Source organism: Lissotriton helveticus, chromosome 12 (genome assembly GCF_964261635.1).
Source record: "Lissotriton helveticus chromosome 12, aLisHel1.1, whole genome shotgun sequence".
In the NCBI taxonomy this organism is placed as follows: domain Eukaryota; kingdom Metazoa; phylum Chordata; class Amphibia; order Caudata; family Salamandridae; genus Lissotriton; species Lissotriton helveticus.
Window position 1 is genome coordinate 656,714,491 of NC_136073.1, and position 26,217 is coordinate 656,740,707.

General features: G+C 42.6%; 1 protein-coding gene across 1 annotated transcript in view; it reads right to left on the reverse strand.

Moving 5' to 3' along the window:
• Nucleotides 1-26,217, reverse strand: part of LOC144799681 (uncharacterized) — a 100,034-nt gene that overhangs the window by 68,843 nt on the left and 4,974 nt on the right. Inside the window, exon 2 of the mRNA XM_078671164.1 lies at nt 7,190-7,864. Coding sequence (XP_078527290.1) covers nt 7,190-7,864 — 675 coding nt within the window. The remainder of the gene's footprint in view (nt 1-7,189; nt 7,865-26,217) is intronic.

Here is a 26,217-nt window from a genome sequence, read left to right on the forward strand (position 1 = left end):
GAGAGTCCTCATCCCATCCTACATGATTTTTGTATAATGCTGGAGCCTGGACGACTGCCCATTTCCTGCATAGACATATTTTGAATGAATTGTAATGTGGTTGGAGAAGGCTGGCATAATGATGTCTTCGCCATCAGGGCACTCCCTGACAAATTGTGGTGGCCAGTCTTGTTCAGCTAGAAGAATCTCATAACCCTTAGCTAGTCGCTCCCAAAACAGTGCTCTTATCTTTCTCGGTATGTCTCCCTCCATCCGGAGTGTTATTTCATATAACGTATGTGGAGAACTAACCCTGGTATCTGCAGTTTCAACATGAATGAATTCATTCAGGTCCACTGTCTCCAGATGATCCTTCAAGTTCTTGCGAGCTATGGTGACTTCTGCGGCACTGCCCAACATTGTCTGAACCCATTCCCCGTTCTTGAGTTTTGTCCTCAAGATCCTCGGCATGTCTGATTTTTAGACCGGATACCTTCTTTTTGGTGAAAAGAGTTTTCTTGTTTTTCTGAACGTGTTGATCGTCTTTGGACTTCACGCGTTCTTCCTTGTTTTCTGACCGTCCTCTTGTTTCGGATTTCTGTGACGAAGTCTGAAAGGTACGAGAGGAACGTGTATCAGTATCTTGATATCTGTCAGGTTTTCTCAAATTATCCCTATTCCTGTGGTTATACCTCCTTTCAGAGGGCTCCTTTTGAGGAGACCTACCTTGGGAATGAGAACGCTTCTCTTTAGAAGTTTGTTTAGTGCTTTCCCACTTCTTTTTAGAGGAGTAGGAGTGTTTTTAGTAAAGACCTTTTCAGGACTTTCAGACAGTTGTGGTTTAACTGTATAATTCTACTAATCTTTGTATATTACTAAGTAATTCATCAGCCGACATTGCTTCAATGTCAGGGCCTGGTGTGTAGCCGGCTATGGCCGACCATATTGCTCCTGGTCTACCTATTGGACCGAGCCTTGTAATGTGATTTAAATGTTTTAGGGCATCATTAAACCAGAGCGCATGCTCTTGGTAAGATAGTGGAATTTCAATATCCTCGAAAGGAATGTATTCCGCTAGTGGTTCATCTTCTTTGTAGTAGTGAAACACATTTGTTACTGGATTTGCTTCAGGGAAGACTATCCATGAATAGAGTACCTCTGTCTGGTGACATTCATGTGCCTCTATCACAAAAACTACCCTACAACCTCTCGATGTTAGGCCATTTTTTATAAGTTTTAGAGTAATGGTTCTCCTTAAAACCTGTTGTGTCAAAAACTGCTGGATCAGCCGAGGCTCCACCGTTTTTGGTGTAATTTCCGTTATTCGACATTGTTTAATGAAAATTGCAGAGCAAGTTTCAAGGAAACAAAGATAAGGTGCACAATATTTTGGAACACTGTATCCTTCAACGTTGAACAAACCAAAAAGCTAATACATAGGATTTTCGTCCTACTTAGCTATGGTGGATATTATCCCTTTACTCCACTAAATTAGTGCCTTACCAAACGTTGGGCGCCATGTAGTGTAGTTCCTATATTCCCAATAGGCTCTGCGCATTGGAATAATATATCCTATAGATTTGACGTAGGACTTAGGTCAGTAGGTCTCTATCGAATATACTTAACTTAATTGTGAGTGCAAGCTAGCTCAGAGGTCACCAGAAACTTTCTCAAATTCACAAGAAGGGATTAGTTTCTGACAACCGAATTAACATGACAACTTTGTTTCCCTAGCACTGGAAAATATCTTCAGTCGTAGAAACAATACAAAACTATTTTACTCAGTCAGTCGTGCATGCTTCGTTTCTTCAGAGTTGCAGAGAAAATAGAGATGGGTGTTTCAATAAAAGGGTTTATTGAACAGTCTTATTTCTCATACAAGAGATATGAACTGCTACAATCGTTAGACAGAATTCAAAGTATAATGGGTACAGCGAGAATAGTATTATGAAATAATACTGTAATAGCATGGTATGGTGTCCTAGCCATACAAATACATACATAAATAACACAGGCTAAAATACTCAACTGGTGCTTCTAAAATACTCCTACCCCAATGTACCTAACCTAGGTCTAGTACGAGGGAAGAAGTAAGTGTGGTCTTTAGCATAGGTTTAGTTTTGCCAAGAATCTACCAGAGGTTTCTCTAGGTTCTAATCAGCTCCATACCTTAGAAGGAAGGAGGTCTAGTATCTCTTTCTCGGGACTCGATTTCCCAACACCCCGCAAGAAGAGTCCCAAACACTGGAGCTGGATTTCTCAGCAGAGGAGGGCAGCTTCCTGATCAGTGTGTCAAATGGAGAGTCGGCTTCTTTCAGCACTTGCTGTAGCGAGCTGCTTTGGGCAAGTAGGTCGTCGATCTGCTCCGAACCACCGTGCTTTGCCATAGCAAGTGAAGGTATATTTATACCTTGAAGGTGTTCAGGAATGCCACGTTTGACGTAAAGTCGGGCATATGAACGTCATGAATGAACCCCTAAAGAATAGCTATTCATTGTAAAACTAACTGAGTTCTTGGAGAAATCAATATTCAAGCAAGGGGAAGTCCCTAACGGCTTAAGATGGTTTTCCAAGAAATCGTTGTGACGTTTGGTGAATGGATGGAAGTAGCCATGCCTGTATTTGGTATGCATGGGCTATGCCTAAATAAGGGCTTGATTTCTATGCCTATATAAGGGTAACATGAATTGTACCTATATGAGGGCATGAATCGGGAAAATTCAATCGGAACCTAAAACGCCACACAACAGCCCATCCTCTCAGGAGGTCAGGAACAATGCCTGATCTGGTAGGAGGTGTTATCACCTCACCCAGCAGATGGCTAGTGAATCTGCATACCAAAGCCAGAGGCTTTAAATCCATTGCCGCCTTTGATATGCGACCCCAGCTTCCTCCCAGACCTAGGAATGTAAACCCCTGCCCTGTGGCCCATCTAGCACCAGGACAGGTGGGAAATTAGCTATGCAAGGAGGCGCAGGGCGCAGAGGTGTGGAATTTAATAAACTATCTACTTGCCTATGGGGAAAGTTGCTTCATAAATCTACTTTCCTGTAACAAAATCCACTTGTCCCTTTGGTGCCATGTAGTGCAGCGACAAATTATGGCAGCAATCTCATTATATACGAGCTCTGATATAGCCTCTGTGATTATGCCAGGGCTCCTACCACAGTAGTGTTTGAATACATGCAATCCCCTTATGTTGCTACATTTCCGCAGATCTACATACTGGGCCTGACGGGAGTGGTAAGCAATAGTTCCAGGGTTAGAATGCCCTTTTGAGTCTGTGCAAACCTACTACTTTGCTAGTTTTAAGGGTTATCAACAACTTTTCTCTAATCTTTTCCAATTCTCAGAAATGTTGTAAATTTACTCCTGACAATTGCAGACGTAAACCTTCTTCCAGAGTTGGGAAAAAAGTGGTTGGAGGGAAAGTGAACTTGCAAACACTCACATTTTGGCATGAGTAAATCTGCACATGCATATTTGCTCATGCTGAAATGCACTTAACAAATATTTTCTAGGCGTACTATTTCTTGTACTGCATTTGTAAATTCTTGGGAATTCACAAAGCCGTATAGCTGCACTTAATGCAAGGACATATACCATGGGTGCACTTTTGAGACTAACTTTAATAATTGGGCACCTAATTTGGTCTGGCGTTGACCATGACCTTTTGTGTTTATTAAAATTCTCTCTCCTTCTCTGTATCAGCTGGCTTCACTGTTAGTGACAGCATTCTGCTCTTTCACAAGGAGCATATCGGCACACAATGTAGTATAGTTCAGTGCCAATAACAATTGTGTGCTTTTTGAGACCAAAAACAATTTTTGGTTTTGCCAATGTTTGTTTGGTGAGGGCCCGCCAGCTCCCACACCAATAAGGTTTTACAAAAACCATGCCAAAACAATTCACACATTGACAAACTAAAAAGCTGACCACCAATTTCAGAACAACTGGCTTTTCTAGAGCTTGTTTATTTTTGTTTTCCATAATTTTATTGAAACTGGTTGCACTGATTTTCCATTATGAATATTTGAGGGAAATACTAGCATGCATCAACACATTACTAAAAGATGCAGCAAAGAAATGGTACCTGAAATGTTGCAGTAGTTTAGCTAAATGCTGTTTTCCCTGCTTTCACTTTTTTTATGAACATTTTATTTTGAAATCAAAGAATCATCAATCTTGCTTTCAAGTTTCAGCAAATACTTGCATCAAAGAGCATTCTGGGAGCATTAAGCATAGCCTCATATTGCTAAACTTCGAAAACGTGTACACATTTTTATACTGGAACCACTGTCAGTAGTGCAATCAGAGCTTACAACATTTACTTAGAGTGCTCACCCTAATAATAAAGGTTTTCAATTAATGAACCATGAATACAAGATTGAAAAGCATTTACATATGGACATAAATATTACCTTAACTGCAGACAGTGACCTTCCTGATCCATAATGTGGTACTGCATACTGGCAGCCAAATGGTTTTTGCTGCAGGGGGTTGGGCATACTTGTCCCAAGGACAAAATACACATGAAAACGTATTGCCCTTGACCCCAAACAATATGTCCTGGGCATCGGGCAATAGGAATTTCACATCCCTGGAGGCGTGTTGCACCTCCAGGCTAGTCACACCCCTATGGTGGGCTGCCTGAAGTGAATATGAAAATTAGATTTCACCATCTTGGTTGTGGTGGAATTAGGAAATCTGGAAAAGGGTTATGCTCACTACCCACAGGAAGTGGTCATATAGGGGGTGTAGTGACCTCAAGGGAAAGTAGCACATTGGCCACTACCCTTCACTCCCTTTTACACCCCTAAATTCAGTATTTTGGTGGCCCCCTTACACCAGGAACACAAATTCCTCTGACAAAAGAAGAAGTGAGTACTGAGGACTACCGGTGGACTTTGGTGCCAACCCCTGTCTGCCTGCTCCAGTACAGACAACCTGATTCGAGCTGCAGCTGTGCATTCTCCAAAAGCCTCAAAGGGGCACCAGCACTTTGCCAAGCCGTCAGCATCTCCCTTGAAGTGGAGGAGCCACGTCCCTGCAGCTTGCAAACAAAAACCACAACGTCCAGTTCACAGAACTACTGACCACCGGGTACACCAATGCAGCAGTCGACCAGGAGGTGGTCAATGCTCCCAGAAGTCAGGTCCATCTCCCCACTGAGATTTGAGACGCCACGATCCCCAGGAGTCGCCCTCCAGACTCCTTGCAGCAACCAAAGCTTGTAAGTCCAATACAGACTCCAACAATGCAAAGACTGACCAGCCAATGAGGGACAGTATTGTAGAGGCCAGCACCGAGAGTAGCCCAGCTGTCCTGTTTTGTCCCCCCTCTGCAGGTCCAAACGAGAACCTTGAGCACCTAAGATGCACAGGAATAGCTGACCAAAACCCTCTGTACCCAAGCTCCCCGGCCCGGGTCCATGAACAACGACTGTTCCTCCTGCTCCGAAGACCCTCACATACTGACTTCCCCTGATGGAAGCTCCTGGACTTATCCCCAAGTTCCCCTCTGCAGCCTGTTTCTAGGTGGACACCCTCTTTGCCTGTGGTGTAGCGCAAGGCTACCAACCCGTCAAGCACCTCTGCACCCGGACACTCCAGGGCAGATAAGCCTGAACTGCTGGTGGATACTGTGACCGTGATCCCCTAGCACCTTAAGTCATAAAGGGTCCCCCCACCCCCCGAAATACGATTGTAAATACTGGTATGCAGTATGTTTCTTTCTCAATAGGAAAGCATTACCACGCAAAAACGCATTTATGTGACATATTTACTTACCTGTAAAAAATTGATAACTCAAAAAGTACTTACCCAATTGCGAAGTTCTTGGTGTTAAAAAAATATATTTATAAAAATAACTGTTATTTTTCTAAATTGGGCGTGAGTTTTATCTTGAATGTGTCTCATTTACTGATTGTGTTCTCAACAAATGATTACACTACCCTCTGGTAAGCCTAAACAGCTTGCCCACTGTACCACAAGGTAGAGCATTTGGGATTAATAATTTAAGCCCTCTAAGCCAATAAGAGTCGTCTGGACTTTATATATAGTGTACCTCCTTTTCGGACACTACATAAAAAGCCAGCTTTCCACAATATATGATTAAGAAAGAAAAAAATTATATTACAGGAAAAGGGGTGGAGGCCTTATTGGTTTGGGATTTTCGGAACAAAAACACTGATGGGACAACCATCTAGGACAGGCATAGATATACGGTTGCATCTGCCTAATCTAATGTTCCAAATAGTGGCATGTGAAGGAAGAACTATCCCACGTTTGACGTTCCTCGTACCTTGTACCTTGCCTTCCATCTCCTGTATTTAGTGCTCCGCATGGCCTGTAAAGAGTCTCTGACTATGGAGCTATGATGCAGGAAACATGGAGCGAATAAAAACGTCCACTTTGAGCATGAAACCATAGACGCGTTGTCTTTGCCTCACACAGCACAAGGCCAATGGTGAGCCCTACTCTAAATCCTGCTCTGAGCTGCAAAAGGAGTCCAGAAGCTATGTACTCAAGTATCGCGTTCTAGATATTGGAGACACACCCTATTCGTTTTGCAGCGGCGTCTGCATCAATTGCATCATTAACATATAACTTGTACCTATGCTATGCTGAGGACCGACACTATTTTCATTTATCCAATACAAAGAAATCATCCTGTTGTTAAGTACTTTTATATTCTGTATCCATCAATTAATCAATCAATCAATCGATCAGGGGTTTGTAGAGCGCGGCCACTCATCCGAAAGGGTCTCAAGGCGCAGGGGGGCAGCTCCTGGATGTTCTATTGGTACTTAACCTATATCCAGTTTATTTAGTTTCTCTCCAGCTTAGAATGGCATGTGGCTAAAGAAGACTGGGCGAGTGGGTGTGCTTTGCTTTTCAGGTTCACCCCACCCGTCAAAGTTAATGCATATGTACAAAGGATCTGGGCAAACACTTTCATGGATACATTTTTCAAATGAACGGAGGGGCTGGTTATTCCACCATGTGTAGCATGTGATGAAGTATTCAGAGCAACGCTCACACATTCTCAGAGGGTTTTAAGAGGCAAAGATAGTACAAGGCAAAGGGAAAAAGGTTATTCAGAACCATTAGCTGCCTGGCCTTAGAAGGGTTCGAGGTTAAAACAGAATTCTAGGCAAATCTGGACAATATCTGCTATGTCCATGGTACTTTTAATTATTTTTACTGACCTGCGCAATAGTTTTCAATGTCTCTGGTCTCTGCTGCACCTGCTTGCGCCTCGTCAACCCTGGAGTCCTGGTGAACTTCGGTAGCTGCCTCTTCCTTTATTCTTTCGGACTCCGCTGCACCATGGTAACTTCCAAAATATGTCTCCTGCCTTTCCTCTTGGCAATCTCCGACAGGTGTCTCCTCCTCCAATTTGATGCCCATCTGCTTCTCTGAGCCCTGTTGCTCTCCCTCTTCTGTAATTGCCCCTCTGCCCTTTGAACCCAGTTTCCCTTCGACTGAAGTCTCCTCTTTTTTAATTCTCTCAACCTGCACTGGCCACTCCAAGGTTCCAAAAGACCCCTGTTCCTGTTCTTCAACCATCCTTGGGTCCTGGTGTTCTCGAAGAGGCGGCTGCTCCTTTCTTTTCCTTCTCCCTCTTTTCTTGTGTTCCTGGCAGTTTTGGGCAGATGAACTCGCTTTCCTTTTCATCTCCCCCCTCGTTATTGAAACCTGGTGACATTTAACAGGCGGCTTCTGCCGTATCTCATTTTCCTCATTCGAACCATTGGGGTTTCTGCAAGCAGAGTCATTGTCCTGCATCATTCTCTCTATTCCCATTGCATATTGGAGCACTGGAACAGAGTGTTGTTCTTCTTTTACCCTTACTATAACTCCAGGTCTCACAGACACACACCCTAGAGAGATAAAACAAAAGGCACACAAGACTGTTAGAAATGTCTATTTAAAATGCTACCCACAATACATTGAGTGAAGCGTGGTATATCACATAGAGCACATTCCGTGTTATCATAAAAGATAATGTTGCTCATGAAGTTACCAACCAAATTCCTTCAATCTTAGCACTAATTGATGCAAAAATAACTGGAACTTCCACAAATAAATCTGTGCACATCCTGCACTGGGACCTACATGTAGCTCGGCCAATTCTGCTCACTCACGACCTACTGCACCCATGTCTATTCCAAGGCAAAACCATAAGCAGCTAGATTCATCAAAGTCCTGTTTTGCGAGTCTGTAATAGCGATTCATAAGGAATCGCTATTACCGACTCGCAAAACGGGATTCATGTAGGAATCGCAATTTAATTTGCGATTCCCACTGATTCCTTATTTGCGATTAGCTATAGCTAATCGCAAATAAGATTGTAATTTGAAGGGTGCCACGGTGTCCAAAGGACACCCTGTAGCACCCCTGAAATGTAATCTACATTGGTGTTGTGCACACACATGTCCAAAGGACATGTGTGTGTGTAACATGCAACTTAGAAAAATGCATTGAAATGCATTTTTCTAAGTTTTCGCTATTTACCACGAGGTTTGACCTCGCGGTAAATAGCGGCCCAAAATTGCGATTTCGCAATTTTTAAATGGTTCATGAATTGCATTTAAGGAATCTCAAATAGAGATTCCTTAAATGCAATTCCTCGCAAATGTGCGAATTCTTTATTAGCGATTTTTGCATTTGGGATGATGAATCCCAAATGCAAAAATTGCACTCGCAAAGGGCAAGATTCTCAGAATCTGGCTCATTGCGAGCGCAATTTAGCTTGATGAATCTGGCTGAAAAAGCGTTATGATGATGATATTGTATTAATTTGCTGTTTCGAGTCTTCAGCACATATTGATGCCGAAGTCACTGCAAACACTGTGCAAAAGACAATGGCTTCGCAAGAAAGAAAACTATACCGTCTCAGGTCCTGCTGAAACCGTTATTCACCAACAAATAATGATTTTGTGCCTTCTAACTCAAACAGTAGAACAGTGTGTGTTGAAAGTGTGCACTTTTTTTTATTTTTTTTATTTTGTTGGGGGCATTTACAGGGCACAGACCTAACCCCGGAGCTCTATATAATAATACCAAGGATAAACATCCCAAATGTGGAAGACTTGCAAGTACGTTTATAGTAAAAAGAAATGCAGTACAGCAAAAATACATATCAAATCATTTAAGTATGTAAGCAGAAAGGCTTCATTTCTGCTGAGTGAAGAAATGTTGCTGCACTCAGCAGAAAACAAGCCTACATGTGCACACTCATTGTAATGAAAGGTGCTTCTTTTTTCTGTGTATCCCAGATATGTTGTAGGACTGGTCTTCTGTTTACCTCCTTGAATGCGCTGCAAATTTTCGCGCTGTGCGGATCATTTACATAGTAGACGTGATTCAGGCGGCCCCCGGCCGTTGTGAGCACACGCCCACGTGACTTATGACGTCCCGGGGGCCGTCATGAACATGCACGGGGTTATGGTTTACCATGCACCCATATGTGGACCATTCTAAACAAAAAGGTTACTTACCCGCAGGAATAGTTTTGCAGCTTAAAGAAATTTCTGGATTCAGTGCTGTGCATTATTCCGCCATCTAGTGGTTGGATCCAGAATCATCATCTTGGTAGTCCTCTTTTCCCTTCTCTCTTTTTTAGGTTTCGCGCCTGCCTCTTGTAGGGGGTTTAGAAACGGACCTAGGAATCGCTTTTGGCACACGCTATTGACCTTTGCGTGCGTCTTTTTATAGAAGACAGCACGCAATTTGCCATAGGCGGGCGCATTGCTCCGCCCATGGCCTATTGGTGTCTTACGAGCACCGCTGCCATGTGGTTTCAATTATCGTGCCCAGACACGGGCGTGATAATTGCAACCACATGTCTCGCTGTGGCACAAGCGAGCGCACCACTCGCGGGCTTCTTCTTTTTTGGATCAATTTCACAAGGAAGCAACTAAATGAATGAAGGAAAGGGAGGTGGGCTGCTCGGGCGCACCACTCGCGGGCTTGTTTTCTGGTGAGACTAATTTTAATTGTTGAGACCGATGTCTACGTCAAGCAGGCTGGCCCATATTTTGCACTAACACAGGTGTTTGTGCAAAGTGAAGTTTGGAGGACGTAGTTTCTAATTGCCATTCTTTAAAAGGTGCGTTGCCATTGTTTTAAAGGTGCATCTCTCATCTTGGAGCGAATGTACCATTAAGAGGGAAAACTACTTATGGACGCAATATCCGTAAAAAACACAAACTCCCATTCTCATTTTTTTGAGCAGTGTCTATTAAGTGTTGCTGATATTTCTTTAGGTTGGGTTGAGGGACCCGTGTTTATACGGAGTGCAGTTTGTGAAATATTAACATGGTGCACAATAGTCCTAAATAAAAGGCTCAGTTGGAGGTGGCTTAGGATGGCGATATCGTAGCTGGGAATACGGTTACGCTGATCTAATTTTGGGTAAAATTGTGTGTGGCCATAAAGTAGTATAGCACCATATTGGTTATCCGTCAGTTTGGGGCGTGCGGCTTTGGGAAACACCTGAAATATGCATACAGCTGGGGTAGCCAGGCGCTGAAGAAATTGTGTGTTACACCTGGAGCATATTTGTGCAGCTTGGAGTAATTGTGTGCTTCTCTGGCGTGTAGGTATTGGAGAATTTGTGTAGAAAACTTGGGTAAAATCTTGATGTATTTGTGGGCAGGTGTGAGGGCTATACCTAGAGTATTTTTCTCAAAGTTCAGCAACCCAGTACTTTGATTCTATATGCAGCTCACGAGGCTACAGCAGGAATATTTGTATGTTAGTTTTAGGGGCCAAATCACAGCGTTTTAGTGTGCGGCGTTTGGGACCTTGAGCATTTGTGTGTAAAATGTGAGCCCGTACTAGACTGCTACCTGGTATCTGTTTGTCACATTAGATCTACCATGATGAGTTGCAGTTCTGACTGGGCTCTGTCTGGTAAATGCAAAGGCCCATCAATCCTATGACTTCCTGAGACATTGGGCTCCCCTCTATTCAAGCCCTGTACTCCTCCTGATCCCTAGACTGTTTTCCACACCAATGTACCGCTGACGACTCACTCTACCTCCGTTACCATTTTATGACTAAATTCCCTGTAACACTTTTATTCGTACTTTTTCTGCTCATATATGGTCAATAGGCTGCAAAACTATACTGTTGGGCAAACTTTATGCTTTTACATAGAGCAACAAAGGGCTCTTCAGGTCCATAGACCAACTGTTTGTGACAAACTGTAAAGATTGAGGGAAGTGATGCTGTCCAAGTTGTCCACGGCCAGCTCTGCTTGGTAGATTAACGACTGCTGTTCTTATTTGAGACCAGCCCTTGCACTTCACCAGAGATTAAGGTGTCTTCAGTTTCATTATTCATGCACAGCCTATCAGAGATGTATGTTTGGCAGCTACATGGCCTACTCTGTATGCATTTCGCAGCTGTTACACTGTATATGCTTCCTGATAAAGCAACAATGCACATACGAAGCAGGAGGTTCTGAGAAACATGATTGACGCCTTTTATAGAGGGCTAACTCCAAAGAAGTGTCCTGTGCTAAAGGGTAAAGGAAAAAACAGCTTACAATTAGGTTGTCTGATGCCTCTTACTCCTATGCCCTTTCTTTAATCTGGGCTGTGGAATTTACCTGCCTCCTTTAAGAGGGAGAAAGAGCTAGCATATGAGACCCAGTTACTGTTATGAGGACTGTTACTGCTAGTTCTTTCTGCTGTCCCCATTACCCTCCCATGCCACCTAAACATTAGTAGACTCCTTATTACCAAAATGGACCTGACGAGGATGCATTTGGGTGTGGCTGCATAGGTCACACTATCTTATGTGTTATATCAGGTGTCCATTCATTTGTAATCCTGCCACAAATTATAAAATTTGATAATGGGACAGAGTCTGGGGACTGGAACTGGTGTAGTCACCATGAAGGTAAATTTGGTTTAATCTTTCTGCGATATGTCCGAGAAGATTGTTTTTAAATGCATGAGAAAGAGCTGTGTGTGGCATTAGTTTTCCTGAGCACTAGTTTACCATGTTGGAAAACAGTGGGGAAGAGGTAATGCCACTTTGCTCTGGGGTGTAGTAGAGGTGGTAGTATTTCTGAAGCCATATACAGATAAACAGTGTTGCTCATCACCAGTGGGCCTCCTTGATACTCACCTACATCTTGTGAATGGACATTTTTAGTTCTTTAAATAAAATTAATAACCGTTGTGCAAAGGTTTACCAAACAGGATCTTAACATGTGGTTGTTTTGTTTCTAGTTCGTTGTGGACTGTGACTTAATTATCCTGAGATTTTAATTAGATCTCACTTTATGGAACATAACCGCCATGCCCTCTCATAAAGTAAGTGGCTTTTATCAACGTTTTGTAGTTACTGGTATCTTTGTCTTCCTTGATTAGGTTTCAGCTGAGACAGAGCATATGGTGTTCCTTACAAAATGTTTTTGTTATCTATAAAATCAAAAAAATAGAAAAAGGCTTTAAGCCTGCCCATTACTTTCCATTGGTTGGTTTCATAATCACTCCAAATTTTTTTGTTTTCGTTGATCAGCAGTATCCTGTTCCATTTTTAGATCGAGCCTGGGCAGCGCATGCGCTGCCCTGAGAGGCTTGCTGTATTCTGTCTATGGGCTTTTGGGGACTTTAGACATACCCATCGCTTTTGGTTGGAGAGTTGGACTGCGTTTTAAAATTCCTTTTCTCTGGTTGGTTGATATTGTGCATCTGTCTTGCCTTTCGAAGCTTGTTTCCCTCCCAGTGGACATCAACAATTGACTCTTTTGGTTGGCCAGCTCTGGCCATCTCCTGACTCACTCGCACACCCTGCCCCCACACACACAAGTGCAGCGTCCATCCATGTCAGTACCTGGAGTGGGGGACATTTACGCCCTTTTCTACAGGCCACTGGTTTTTATTTGATTATTTGTTGTATGTACACAATACCTTGGCATCGCGTTCAGGCTCGTGGCCGATTTCAATTTTTAAATTACTTTTAGTATGTGATTCCACGTCGCCAGGGGTCTATCAAGGAGACAAGTTTGGACTTTAACTTGTCGATGCATTCTAGGAGTTAAATTCTCGGTTCACTTTAGCTGAATCAGTAAAATATTTGATTGCACTGGGCTATAAAATAAAGTAGACGATTGCAAACGTTATGCCTTACTAATATTTTATATTGAATTTACTCCATACAAATTGTTCCATGTGGGTGAACAAATCATTGTTTTACTCTTTGCATTCTGGTACTTGTACAGTGCCTGAACTAGGACTGCAGTATTACAGGTACTCACTATTCTGAATAATTAAAAAATACCAGCACCCCCACCACGTGCGAAGAATGTGTGTTAATTCAATGTGCTTTCTAACAGGAATCTCACAGCTACAACTAGCAGAATGCTAAAACGGAACAGGCTTAAATGAGCAACATACGCATAAAGAAAGCGACTAGTAAAATGCAAATACAGTGCAAGCATACGATGTAAAGGTGCTTTGGTATACCCCCCCCCCCCCATCTGATATCCCCCCATCCATACATTTTAATGGAAAATTGTCAAACTATTTCTAGATAAATAAAAGTACATTAAAGATCAGGGGTTAGTAGCTACAGTCTAAACAGCGTCCTTTTTTGTAGCCACCTGCCTTAGAATAAATCATGTAACGCGTTACAAGGGATGTAGATAAACCGACATTCCTGAGAACATGTGCCACGTTCATCTAGCATAGGCTGTCCCCTTTTCACACGCGACACATCAGCTAACTAGTGCATTCTCACCCCATAGAACCCCGTGTATAGCCAACCGCACTTTGCATTTTTAGGACTTGCAGTTTAACGTTTTGGTTTTATCTCCGGAACAAAAGTGCTGTTGGCTAAAAAGCAAGTGGAAGGTATTGCGACACACAGGGCCTGAGGGCAGTGTTTATACATCACTTAGAGCGAGTGGGTAGGTACAGTACAAGTGAGTGAGAGTGACATTTGTGGAGCACAATACTCACTGAAATACATCTGTGTTTTCAAAACCTACAAGCAATGCTTGAACACTAACTATGCACTTACAGTTGTTGCTTACGAATAGCAAGCTGGCAGTAAATGCGCCTCTTTTACTGCCAGCCTTGCTTCTCGTATGCAAGGACTGTAAGTACAAAGTGCGTGTTTACGCACCGCTTGCAGGTTTTCAAAAGATAAATAAAAGGCATTGTCCTTTACATTGCCAATAGCTCAAACTCTCACAAATGCGAGACCTATTGCATTGCAAATGCTTGTTTTTTTTTACTGGGAGCCGTCTGTGGGAATCCGGTGCTATGTCCGTGGCCCCATGACGCCAGAGGTGCGCCCCAGAAGCCCCTGTGCATGGTCGCCATCTTCAGATTCATTTATCCCTTTTGTCGACTTTCCTTGGTCTTTGTTGGCTTCCTTTGTGTCTGAAGGTATTTGCTGAGGCCACAATTATAGAATCGGTCATAGCATTTCCCTGGATGTATAGTGGGTCTTGGGAAAAGTGCTTATATTTCTTTTTGCACCTCTGGGCTAAAGCCTTACAGGCTGCAGGCTCTCTGAAAGCCGCTCTTCCCTGATCCTAAATGCTGATGAGCATTGGAAGGTACTGGCTTGTGCTTTCTCCTTGAAACTCTTGTATCCTAGCAAAGCAGGTATGTGCCTTCTCTTGCTTGAGGTGGACTCCATACCTGCTGCCATCTTTTTAATCACTTTTTTTTATTTTTTTTATTTAAGAGGTTTTATATAGCGCTGGCTGGACCCAGGAGTATCAGAGCGCTTTACAAAGGTGTTTCCAACAGGTACAGTGTGTATAAGCACAGACAATGGAAAAATAAAAGAGCAAGTCCACATAGGATACATGACATCTAGATAAGAGAGTAAAAACAAATTGCTAGACACTCTGATTAATACAAAATAGCGGTCACAGTTTGGCAGGAAGCCTCACTTAAGTAAAAAAAAAAAAAAAAAAAAAAACAGGCAAGAGAAATGAGGGTCATGAGGAGGGGAGTAAAGGTGATCAGATAGACGGAAAAGAAGTTGGCCAGGCGGGTGGTCACAAGTCATAAGCGGAGCAGCTAGGCGGGGTGGTGCAGAGGGGCGGGGCTACCAGGGAGCGATTAGAAACCCCAGTATTTATTAAGGAGAAGAAGTTTGAGTTCTTTTTGAAGCTAGGGTGGGACTGGTTACAGCGGAGGTCTTTTGGGAGGGCATTCCAAATAAGTGGGGCATTGCCTGAAAAGGAGCGTGACTGAGTGGAATTCTTTTTCTGTAGGGGGGGGATAAGTAGGAGGGTGTTGGAGCTTCTCAGTGATCGCGTGCAGCCTGCTTTGGTCAGTTTGTTGGAGAGGTATGTTGGTGTGTTTTGGTGGAGGATTTTGTGTGTAATGCAGGCTGTTTTATATGTGGATCTACCTTCAATGGGGAGCCATTTAAGGGATTTAAGGGCGGGAGTGATGTGGTCAAATCGTTTGCAGTCTGTGATAAGCCTAGCCGCGAGGTTGAGCACAGATTTAAGAGGTGCCAGGTGGGTTTTGGGAATTCCGGTCAGGATGGCATTGCCGTAATCAATGCGCGATAGAGCAAGCGATTGGACTGCCAGTTTAAAGTCATCAATTGGGATGAAGGGCTTAATTTTCTTAAGGTTACGGAGGGTAAAGAGGGCTCCTTTGGCAGAGTTGTTGATGTGTACGTTGAGAGTTAGGCGGTTGTCAAGGGAGATGCCCAAGGATTTGACTGAGGTGGCTAGGGACAAGGAGCAGTTGAGGGCGTTAAGGTCTGTGATCCACTTTTGGATGGGAAGCTGGTTGTTTTTTGGGGAGAAAAGAATAATTTCAGTTTTTTTGGGGTTAAGTTTGAGATGGTTCGAGTGGAACCTGGCTTGAATTTTGAGTTGTACATGGTGATGTTGTTGGTGATGATGTTGGTGATGTTGTCTGGAGGTGATGGCCTCAAGGGGTAGAAGGTGGCTCCCTCTTCTGGTGAATCTTAGTATAGGTCTTGCCATGGGTTGTCGATGCTTTTTAATGTCTGAGAATCTCTGATCCTTGTCAAGCTTATGGTCTTCAAAGAACTTTCTTGTTCTTACTTTTTTGGCTATGGTATGGTCAGTAGCTGTAGCTTGACCGCCTGTATCTCTTCTCGGCTCGGTTCCCCCAAAGCCTTCAAAGGGATTTGAAATTCCCAAAGGGATGGCTCAAAATCTTTCTTCGTCAGGAGAATGGACAACATTCCAGCTTTAAAGCACTTAATTCTTTCTACCTCACGCGCCTACTCATTGGCTTCAGTCGCAGTTGGTGGTCTTTTCTTTGGAGCCTGGGCTCCGACGTGTATTGGTTCTTTCACACTCTCTTGCTTGTCTTTCAACATCAAGTGCTTCACCAGGAGATGTCCTCCACTAGTAGCTGTAAAACTGGATCCGTGGGGGATCAACGTGTTTCGACTTTCTTGCGATCGACTACTTTTCGGTGCTGAGGCAGTCTTGTAGGACTCGGTCTGATGTTTTATAATCCACCCCCCCTCCTGTTATTTTGCCTGTTTACCTGAGGGTGTATTTAGAGTTCTCCCTCCTTATGTCTCTTTGACAGAACCTGTGACTTTGGGTGAAAGACTTCTCTCTCATCATCTGAACCTTTGGCTAGTGTCGCTTCTGTACCTACGTTGCCCTTTTCCTTGCTTGATAGTCCGAGCTCTCTTAACGATGCCCTCCTTCTTCTATGTCTGCATGGTGGTGTAGTGTGCCTGTCTCAGCTTGGCTTGCAGCGGCCTGGCTATGGTCTCTCAGCAAGCAGAGGTTGCAGACCTGGTGGCTGCCCTTCTGGACAAACTTATAGTGACTCTTGAGATAGAATTTAAAGGGAGTGTTTTCCATTCCCCTCGACTGATTCTGTCCCCTGCTGGAGCATTCTTCGACCGCGTGGTTGTCCTCCCACGTGATACATCTACTTTTTGGTGATCTTTAGTGATTTTCTGTATTTCTCTCCAAAGATGTCTTTAGTGATTAGATTCGTCGACTTCAGTTCTCTTCTTTCTTGGTGTCCATGGAGGCTTGGCTAACGCGTCCAGACACAACAGCAAAAAACAAAAGAAGCAGAAGATGGTGACCACGCATAAGGGCTTCCAGGGCGCACGGCAGAAGTCATGGGCGCACGGACATAGCACCACATGGCCACAGACGACGCCCTCCCAATAAATAAATAAATGCGAGACGTGAAAAATGAACTAGCAGGAAGATTCTGGACCCAACTACTAAATGGTGGATAATGCACAGCACGTGAACACAGAAAAGGATTCATGCGGCAAAACAATTCTTTCCATTAAGAAAGAGCCGTGAAGAACAATAGTGTACATTACGCATTTATAACGTGTCAGCTAGGAGACACAGTACGATTCTAGCTACAAGACCTCAAAAAGATAAGGACAATCTTTAAGACTACTTTTTCTAATCAAAACAATTATTTTAAAAAAAAATCAATCATTATCACTGCGCCAGAGTGAACACATGAATGTGCAATCATTTCCAGTAGGTTGATGCATAGTGCACTAAGATAAACATATTGTAAAATATATCCATTAATAAAAAGACATTCCCGCTATGTGTACATTTCTAAGGCGAGGCATTAGTCCAACAACATTTCAAAGGATCTGTTAACATAGTCCAATACGTAGTACAAATGGGTAGTTCTGTCGCACAATACAACTTTAAAGGGGGGGGGGGTACAAGGGTGGGGGATAAAAGGGAAGTTCCCATCATGTACTGGTGCTTACCATATCACAGAGATTATATTTATTTACCATTTAAGTAGCTTGTGGTTACATTTCCCTGTGCTAAAGAAACATTGAGCGTCCTGTTTTACAGTACCCAACTTCCTATTTGAGAGTTCGGCCTTGGGGGAGGGGAGAAAACAGTGATTATACAAGCATCAGTGTCAAAGCAATACAAAGGACACCCAGTGTTCACTACACAATCTACCCTAGATGATTGTGATCAGACCATAGTCATAAATATAGATATTCTGAGGTATATTAGAAGAATCAGGCTATCGTCAGAATCAATTCTCTCTTGCATTTAGCCTACAAATCGACCTTTCATGTCCAGCCACTACTATAATTTCCCAAAGCAAATCTTCACTAGCAGGATATACTGTCATCTTCCATTGTCTTAACATACACATCTTCCCCACAGCTAGAGATTTTACAAACCACCTTTCCCAGTGTCACTACCTCTGTCACAAGTGTCATGTAGCATAGTCAGTGCAAGGGTGAAATTAACATTATGTCCACTGGGACAGCATATTGAATGTATATGAGACAAATATGTAGATAATATAGGGCATGACCAGAATATGTATGATATGTTTTACTTCTTTACCATACTTCTTTTCCATATCCGCAACAATAGGAAACTGGACTCCGATTAGCTCTGCAATGTCTCCGTTGTGTCGAGTGCCATTTGGCTAGCATTTTAAAGAAGCTTCTCGGAGACCTTTACCATGATGGAATAAGATCCCAGACCACATCTCATCAGTAAACTGTTTGGGGAGTCTGTCTTGCCATGTTAGGCTGAGTGCTTCTGCAGTGGGGCAGACAACAAGGACAAACCTGAAACTGCCGCTTTAGAATGCTCCCACGCTGATGGACATTTCCAAAAGGGAGATTATGGTGGGTCAGAGGTATGGGAACCCAGCACTTTGCGCAGCAAGTGAATCACTTGTGTCTCCAATATTCTGAGAGGCTCCATGTGTAATCAATCTGCTTTCAATTCTAGAAATGTTTTAGTATAATTATTTATTATCATGTCTCTAACACGCTTTATACCTATCCTGGACTATCCCTCCCAGTAGAGGGAAGTTCTGTTAATCTCTAGTTTTATGTTATTCCATACTGGGGCCCTAAATTGTAGGCAAGTAGACACAGAAAAAGTGATTTGTTTTCTTCTTGTTTATGGTAGAGAGTAGGACTGGGTTGTCTGCTTTAGGTGGTTGCTTAGGTGTACTATATATTTCTAGTCTCTCTATTCTACAGCACCAATTTTTCCTCAATTTTACCCATGTGAGAGTGTAACCATGTATATGAAAGAGCAAAATGTTTCACTCGGTGTACCATTTACAAAGAGTTCATATGTGGTAGGTGCAAACCCATGGACTAAAACAACAAGCATTTGCAATGCAAAAGGTCTTGCATTTGGAAGAGTTAGAGCTATTGGCGTTGTAAATGACAAGGTATTTTACCCATTTGTTTTGGTTTGGAGTGGACGTATAAGCAAGCATTTGCAATGCAATGTGTTTTGCATTTGTGAAAGTTAGAGCTCTTGATGTTGAATATGACAATGTTTTTTACTTTTGTATTTTTGTATGAAGGGAAGTGATGATGTTTGCATACCGATATTGGCATTCGTATGACCTTGCGGCAATGGAGAACAAGAAAATGGGAAATAGGTTATGAGGGAGGGGAGAGTAATATGCTGGCTGAAAAAAACACTTCAACAACATCCTGGAAACACTCATAGGGAATGCAAGATTAAGTAAAACATGTGCAACGTAAGCAGGAACAACATAGTTACCTTAACACTTTTACACTTATTATTCAGAAATCATGAGTGTTTTTGCCTGAAAAGTTAGGACAAAACGTAAGCAGTATGGTTTAAAAAGTCCACATCCCTGATCACAGAACCACTGTACACATTTTATAAGCTAAAATCAGGGAAAACGCTGATAAGGATCACATTAAAGGTTTTCCACTTTATGCATCAACTAGGTATTGCAGTACCTCTAGGAATGGTGCACTTCCCCACCCGGAGAAAACAATGTTGTTCAAAGAAAAAAGGAGAAAAAGAAAGTAGCGCTTCACTCGGAAATTCTGCAAAGTGGCACCAATGTGTGTGGTTGTGAATAAAACCAATCTGGCCTCTTTGCAACCACTCTGTATTGCTTTATTGTTTATTTTTCGTATTATGAACCTTTTTTTCCATCCTCAGGCTGTACTTTCTAATAGAAAAATGTCTGTAAAAGACGACATTTGCAGCCAAAGTGTTTTTTTTGTTTTTTGTTTTTGTATCCATTTCACAGAAGAACAAATAAATGAAAGGAGAGGAAAGAGAGAATAAGAGTCCTTGTTTTCAGCAAGGGATTAGGAACAAGACAGAGACAGGAACAGAGGGAATAAGAGGAAGAGAGAGAGCTGGGGAGGGGCAGCGGCAGAGCAGGAGAAGTGAACAGTGTTGTTTGAAGAAAGAAGAGGAAATTAAACCAGCGCTTTACTGGAAAACTTAGTAAAGTGGCACAAATGTGTTTGGTTATGAATAAAACCAATCTGCCCACTTTATGTATTTTGAACCTTTTTTTTCTCTCCGTTCTGAGGCTGCCATTTGTTGTCATTGTTTTCAGCAAGTGAGCGGAGGAGCAAACCTAATGCCGTCAAATGTCCTTGTTGGAAAATATAGCACAGCGAACTGCCACAATGGAACTGGTGCTCACTTAAAGCGCACCAATACCTTCCAGGCGGGTTTATGCTACAACTGCAAAACAAAAAAAACAGGAAAGGGGTGCCTCCGTTAGTGAGCGTAGAGACCGAAGCGCTCCCAACTGTGCACGCACGCCTGATTGCAAAAGGAAATTAAACACTGCTTCATATTAGTGCACAGAGCAATTGCGCTGAATAAAATTCAAATGTTCTTGATGTAAAATATTAGCACGGCGAGCTGCCACTTTGGAACTGGATAACAGGTGCTTCTGTAAAGCGCTCCAATACCTTCCCATCGGGTTCATGCTACAACTGCAAAAACCAAAAAGTTGTGTTATGAGGGTGAAGTACCACAGGCTGTCACCAGGTGTCCCTTGGGACCTCTTTTGGCCACATATGGGAGTGCACCCTTCAACATGGCTAGGCAAAGGATATGGCACAGTGGTGAGAGCTGCTGACTGGTGAGCTGGGGATCTGTGTTCGAGTCCGCTGTCGACTCAACGTTCTGTGATAACGGGCAGATTGGTTATTATCCATAGCCCACGGCTAGATGCACTATATAAATAAAAGTGTTTAATGTAAAATACCATAAGAATTCAATGCATCGATCTCAGGGGCGCGAAAGTAATGCCGCACTGGGTCTGGGGGTAGACAGCTAAAGGATATTAAACGAGGGCACTGTATTGCAAATTATGCATAAGGTAACAAAAAATCAAGCAAAACAACAGTGGCCTCGGAGGGGTAGTGGGTGCCTGAGAGCAGTGTTGTGGGAGAGGAAGGCATGAGGAGATTAAGGAACATGAAGCAACCAAAGCAGTGTTGTGGGAGGGCTGGGGGAGAGGCACAGGGAGCTAAAGTTTCAGCAAGCAAATGATGCGACCGAAGTTTCACTGCATAAGTGAAAAGGTCAGTGAATGAACAAAGAGGCAGGCTACCTAAATAAAAGTTCTCTGTAAGTATAAATAACCTGAACAGTAAGAACAAATGTAAGAGAGCCAGTTCTAATGTGAGGATGCAAATTTCCACAAGGAAGAAATACTAAGTGTAATCACCAATGAAAAGGCAGCATTTCTAAAGGACAGCAACAGGAACCCAGTGAAAAAGATTCGTATTTTTTTCAAGCCCATATCCTATACTGCATGTCTCGAAGACACAGTGCAAGCACTGCCTAAGAGAGGCCTAAAAATTAGGAGTGGGCGGAATTTGCCTAGTCGCACTACGCAAAGCTCCACGAAACAGTGAAAAATCTCTGCAAGCACGCAAAAATTCTGCAAACACGTGGAATTGCTTTTTCCGCCCGTTCGCAATGCTTTTTTCCTGTTCGCGAACACTGTTTGCGCGCTCGGGGAGAAATATCTCGCGAACATGCATTTTGAAAGCCCGAAGCAGCAAAAAATTCCGCAATGCCGCGGGTCGTGGAATTTTTGCCAATTCCGCGTTCTCCGCGAAACGCCAAATTACCCACATTTCGCAAATTCCGCGAGCGGAACGGAATTTATCGCCTACTAAAAATAAAGCCAGTTGTAGGGAGGAGAATAGCAACATATGAAAGAGAGCAACACTGGGTGCGGGGTAGGGGGAAATCATAAATGCTTAACACATGTTCCTTTAGTAAAGCCTAGCTGCTCTTTGCCACACTAACAGGACTGAGATAAGGAATTATTAGTGTAAATCCATGGATCATCTTTCAGGTATTGTGATAGTGTTACATGGTCAGGCCTAATCCCCTCACCACAATACTTCACCCTCCTACACCAACCCAGAAATGAGCTTCCTCGAAGCCCACTATAGGTTGTGGTAAATCCACAATAGGTGTTTTGCAACTAGACAATGCAAGACCGAATAAGTGTTTGGCAAAGCCAAGATGTCTGGCTTGCATGTACGCACGTAGTTCACAAAATAGACAATTTGTAAGGCCATTAATACAAACATTACCAATTAAATACAGAATGACTGAGGCCCACATCAGCCACAACATAATGTTCTAAACTGCAGTTTATACATCTGCATGTCTTTTACTGTCAATACTTATGTCATTAGGTAACAGAAACAGACAGCTACAGATATCTATGGCCCGATTACAATGACAACGCCATCACAATGAAAAAATGGTCAGGCAGAGGTGAAACATTGGTGATAGTGAACATCAAATACTTTAAAGAAGAGCACAAGCTACTGATTAAAAAAGAATGCAATTAAAAAACATTAATTATCCAACTAAAGAAACCCAAAAACAAATAAAACTGAAGCTAAATTAATTGAAATAGCAAGGGCTTCTGGATAAAGAAATTAAGATTCTGGGATACAGACTTTTCACCTAGCACTTAAAATCTGCAAAAAAACATTTTGCAATACGAAAGCCCAAGATATCAAGCATAGGATTTCTAATGGAACTCCCCTGACCGTAGACAAGTTTTTGTAACCACTGGAGTAAGCACTGCCATCCTCTGTCAGAGATAAAATCTACTATTTAGCTAATTTAAATGTAAGAATGTGTGTACTACTATACAGCAATGGGAAGGTTTAGAAGCCTTGCTCAGCTTCTTGAAGGGGAAATATGCAAATTACATGGTTAATTCAATATGTAACTAGAAATGGCCTGCTTTCCATTAAACAAAAAATGCTTTTAGATTCTGCCATATATCATACGCACAGAAACAAGGGACAGCAATGGCCACCATTTTCGCTCCCTCGTATGCGAACGTGTTCATGGCAGGGTTTGAAGGAAGTGAGCAAGCATGGTGCTATAAACTATTGTTGGTTTATAATAATAAACTGAATCATCTGCACAGATCTCTAACATATTAGGGTTGCTACAAAGAGGATTATAATTTTATAAGGAACAAAGTGTGAACTAAAGAGTTATGCTGACACACTCAAAAACACAGATCTCAATCTGAAGTGGATTGATGTGAAGACATTTTGTGCACTCTTTTTAGATTTAGCAAGAAAGAAGATTTCGGTTTGAGGGGAGTGGATCTTTCTGACAGGATGACTGAGGAGGAAAGGTGCCCTACCCTAACTGTGCTTCAATTGACCTGGTTGCCTGCAGCACACACAAAAGGAACCTGGTACCAACTCTGCCCCTGTCTTTGGCCCCATAGACAGTTTGGAGCTAGGACCAGAGGAACGGGGAAGAACTGACTAGAGCCAGTCTTAGGGGTAATGCAGGGAATCCCTCCATACAAAGACTGTCACTACAAATAAACATTCAAAAAGCCAAATTCATAACTTCCTTATGTTGAATTTTTTTTTACGAGAAAAATGCAAAAATGATGCTCTATTCCAAGACCAAATGAAAGAACCCAATGAAAGATTCTTGCAACAAGGGTGTAGCAAACAAAACACACTGAAACTACTAAGCGAAAAATAAGGCTAATATAGCGTTATGAATCCGGAAAACTATGCAACCGATTGTAAACTGTATTTGTTATGGACAGAGCTGTAGAAAATATTAGGTCTAAAACCTGAATTTGCATTCAAAAGATGAGGCACAATAAGTGAGAGTATGAGTCTATCTAAATAAACGGCAAGAATAAGAAAGCAAATAGACTTTCACCACAAACCAGGTTTTCTTTGCACACAAAATGCTTGGTCATCTCAGGATCAACAGCACAAAACCATGAGATAGTTTAATACTGAACATTTTATCAACTGCCACAAAAAATATATGTGCAGCCATGCCACAAAATATATAGAGGTAGCACCTCCAACTTTAAAGGCACAAATAATATGGTACTGCAGACCCACAGAATAATGTGACTATAGAAATGCAATGGCAGTACACTTTGTAAAAGCAGGACATCGATCAAAGAATTTGAAATTCAGTAGGGTTGACCGATGAATCTTACCTACAGAGGACGTGACAGAATATAAGCTTTGAGACAAAAAGGAAACTGCTAAATAAAAACTGAAACATTTTGGAATCACAGAAGAAGAACATCAAGAATTATACAAAGAAAATATGACTACTAAGTTGACATGATGTACAAACATTAAAAAGAAAACAATCAACTGTTCATTTGGAAAGACAGCCCAGCAAAGCTGGATACACATTTTATGGAACAATCATTGGAAGAATGCTTTGTGACAAGACTTAGCACAATTAGGTTGATTTAGATAATGGCATACTGGACCCCTAGTGTACAACAAAGGGTATCTAGGAGTCTAAAAGAAGTGAAATCTAATCACAAACAAACATTGGCATGAAAAAATAAGAGACAGGTGGAAACTACATTCATTAATTGCATCACGTGACAAGATGACAGCACATTCACGCGAGGCACATATTCTAGGTGGAAATTTTCCATCAGTTGTCTAACTGTGCCGCCACTATCACATCATTTGGGTTCTCCTTACCCAGGAGTGTGTGCCCTCACAATCACACCAAACGCAATGGAGGACTGTGAAAGTAAAGAGACCCTACAGATATTATCTGTTAGGCGAACACAGTAGCAAAAAGCAGTGCAAAAAAAGTGACTAGTGGTAATATAAAAGTAGGTAAAACTGAGTAGAAAATGTTTTTTTAATAGTTTCTCTCAGCTTCCTAACTCTAAAAAAGGGGTGTACAAGGCAGATTTAACAAAATATCTGCTCAGCGAGTGGTCAACATGTTTCTGCATCTAAGGAAGTACCCATGCATTCATCAGGACCTAGTTGGTGCTACTGCTGAAAAATAGTGATAAGTATTAAAAGGAAAAATGTCACCTGGTTTTCAGGTTCAAATGCTCCACCACAATCCAATTAGTGTGGGGTTAGCGCCTCACCTCACCTGGCTGCAGCGCAGGTAAATGAGGAGCACCGCTCTCTCCGTCGGTGTCTCCAGGCGTTCCTCTGCGCTAAACTTGGGGAGGCCCTACTCAATCATTATCTTGTAGGACCCCCATACGATTACGGAAACCATGGTGCAAAACCAAAAACACTACCTCTAACTCCAGTTTGAGGCAGTTTTTTAAGATCAGAAAATAGCTGGTCTTATAAATGGTGCAAACACTTGGGGCCTCATTTCAAAGGTTTTTGGTGCTGGAAAGCGCTCCAAGGAATTTTGCTGTCCTGCGACAAAACTATGGGGCAGGAATGCGCACCATTAATAAGATAGGGTGCATTCCTTGGCCTCATTCCTATAAAGTGTTGCATCGCTGCATCAAAACAGCGTTGCAACACTTTTCACTACGCCCTTCTTGTGACACCATGGATGCGCTGTATTCACTGTACGGTGCTCCATGTCGCTACTAATGAAAGATACATCTGGAATCCTGACGTATCTGTCAGCGATAAAGTCACGCATTGCTGCAGGTGTGTCACAAGCATGACGCAACTCCAGCAATTCATGGGGCCAGCCTATCCATGTGACACAGCGTCACCCTTATCCTACAATTGTTGCAGTGAAATCTGAAGGATTTCACTGCGCCACTCCTTTGTTGCGTGGGAACGCCCACCCTGCATACATCATACCTGATACAGGTATAATGTGGCACAGGGCTTCACAAGGTCACACATATGCCTGAATACGTCTCTTTGCAAATACGGTGCAACGTGGTGCAAGAATCATGCTGCAAGTACGCCAAGAAAATAACACACTGGGGGGGTGAAACTGTCAGAAGGGGCTGATGAATAAGCCCTCTGTCTTTTTCCCCTACGTTGGCGCATAATGGCTGCCATGCACTAACGCAGGCAATCTTGCGCCATGGTGCAAGGGTGACTGTGTTGTGGAGTTGATTGATGTTGTGGCTCCATCTCTTCTGGAGATGCTTTCAGGTTGGGCTGGACTAGTGGAGGGCAGGAGTAAACCAGT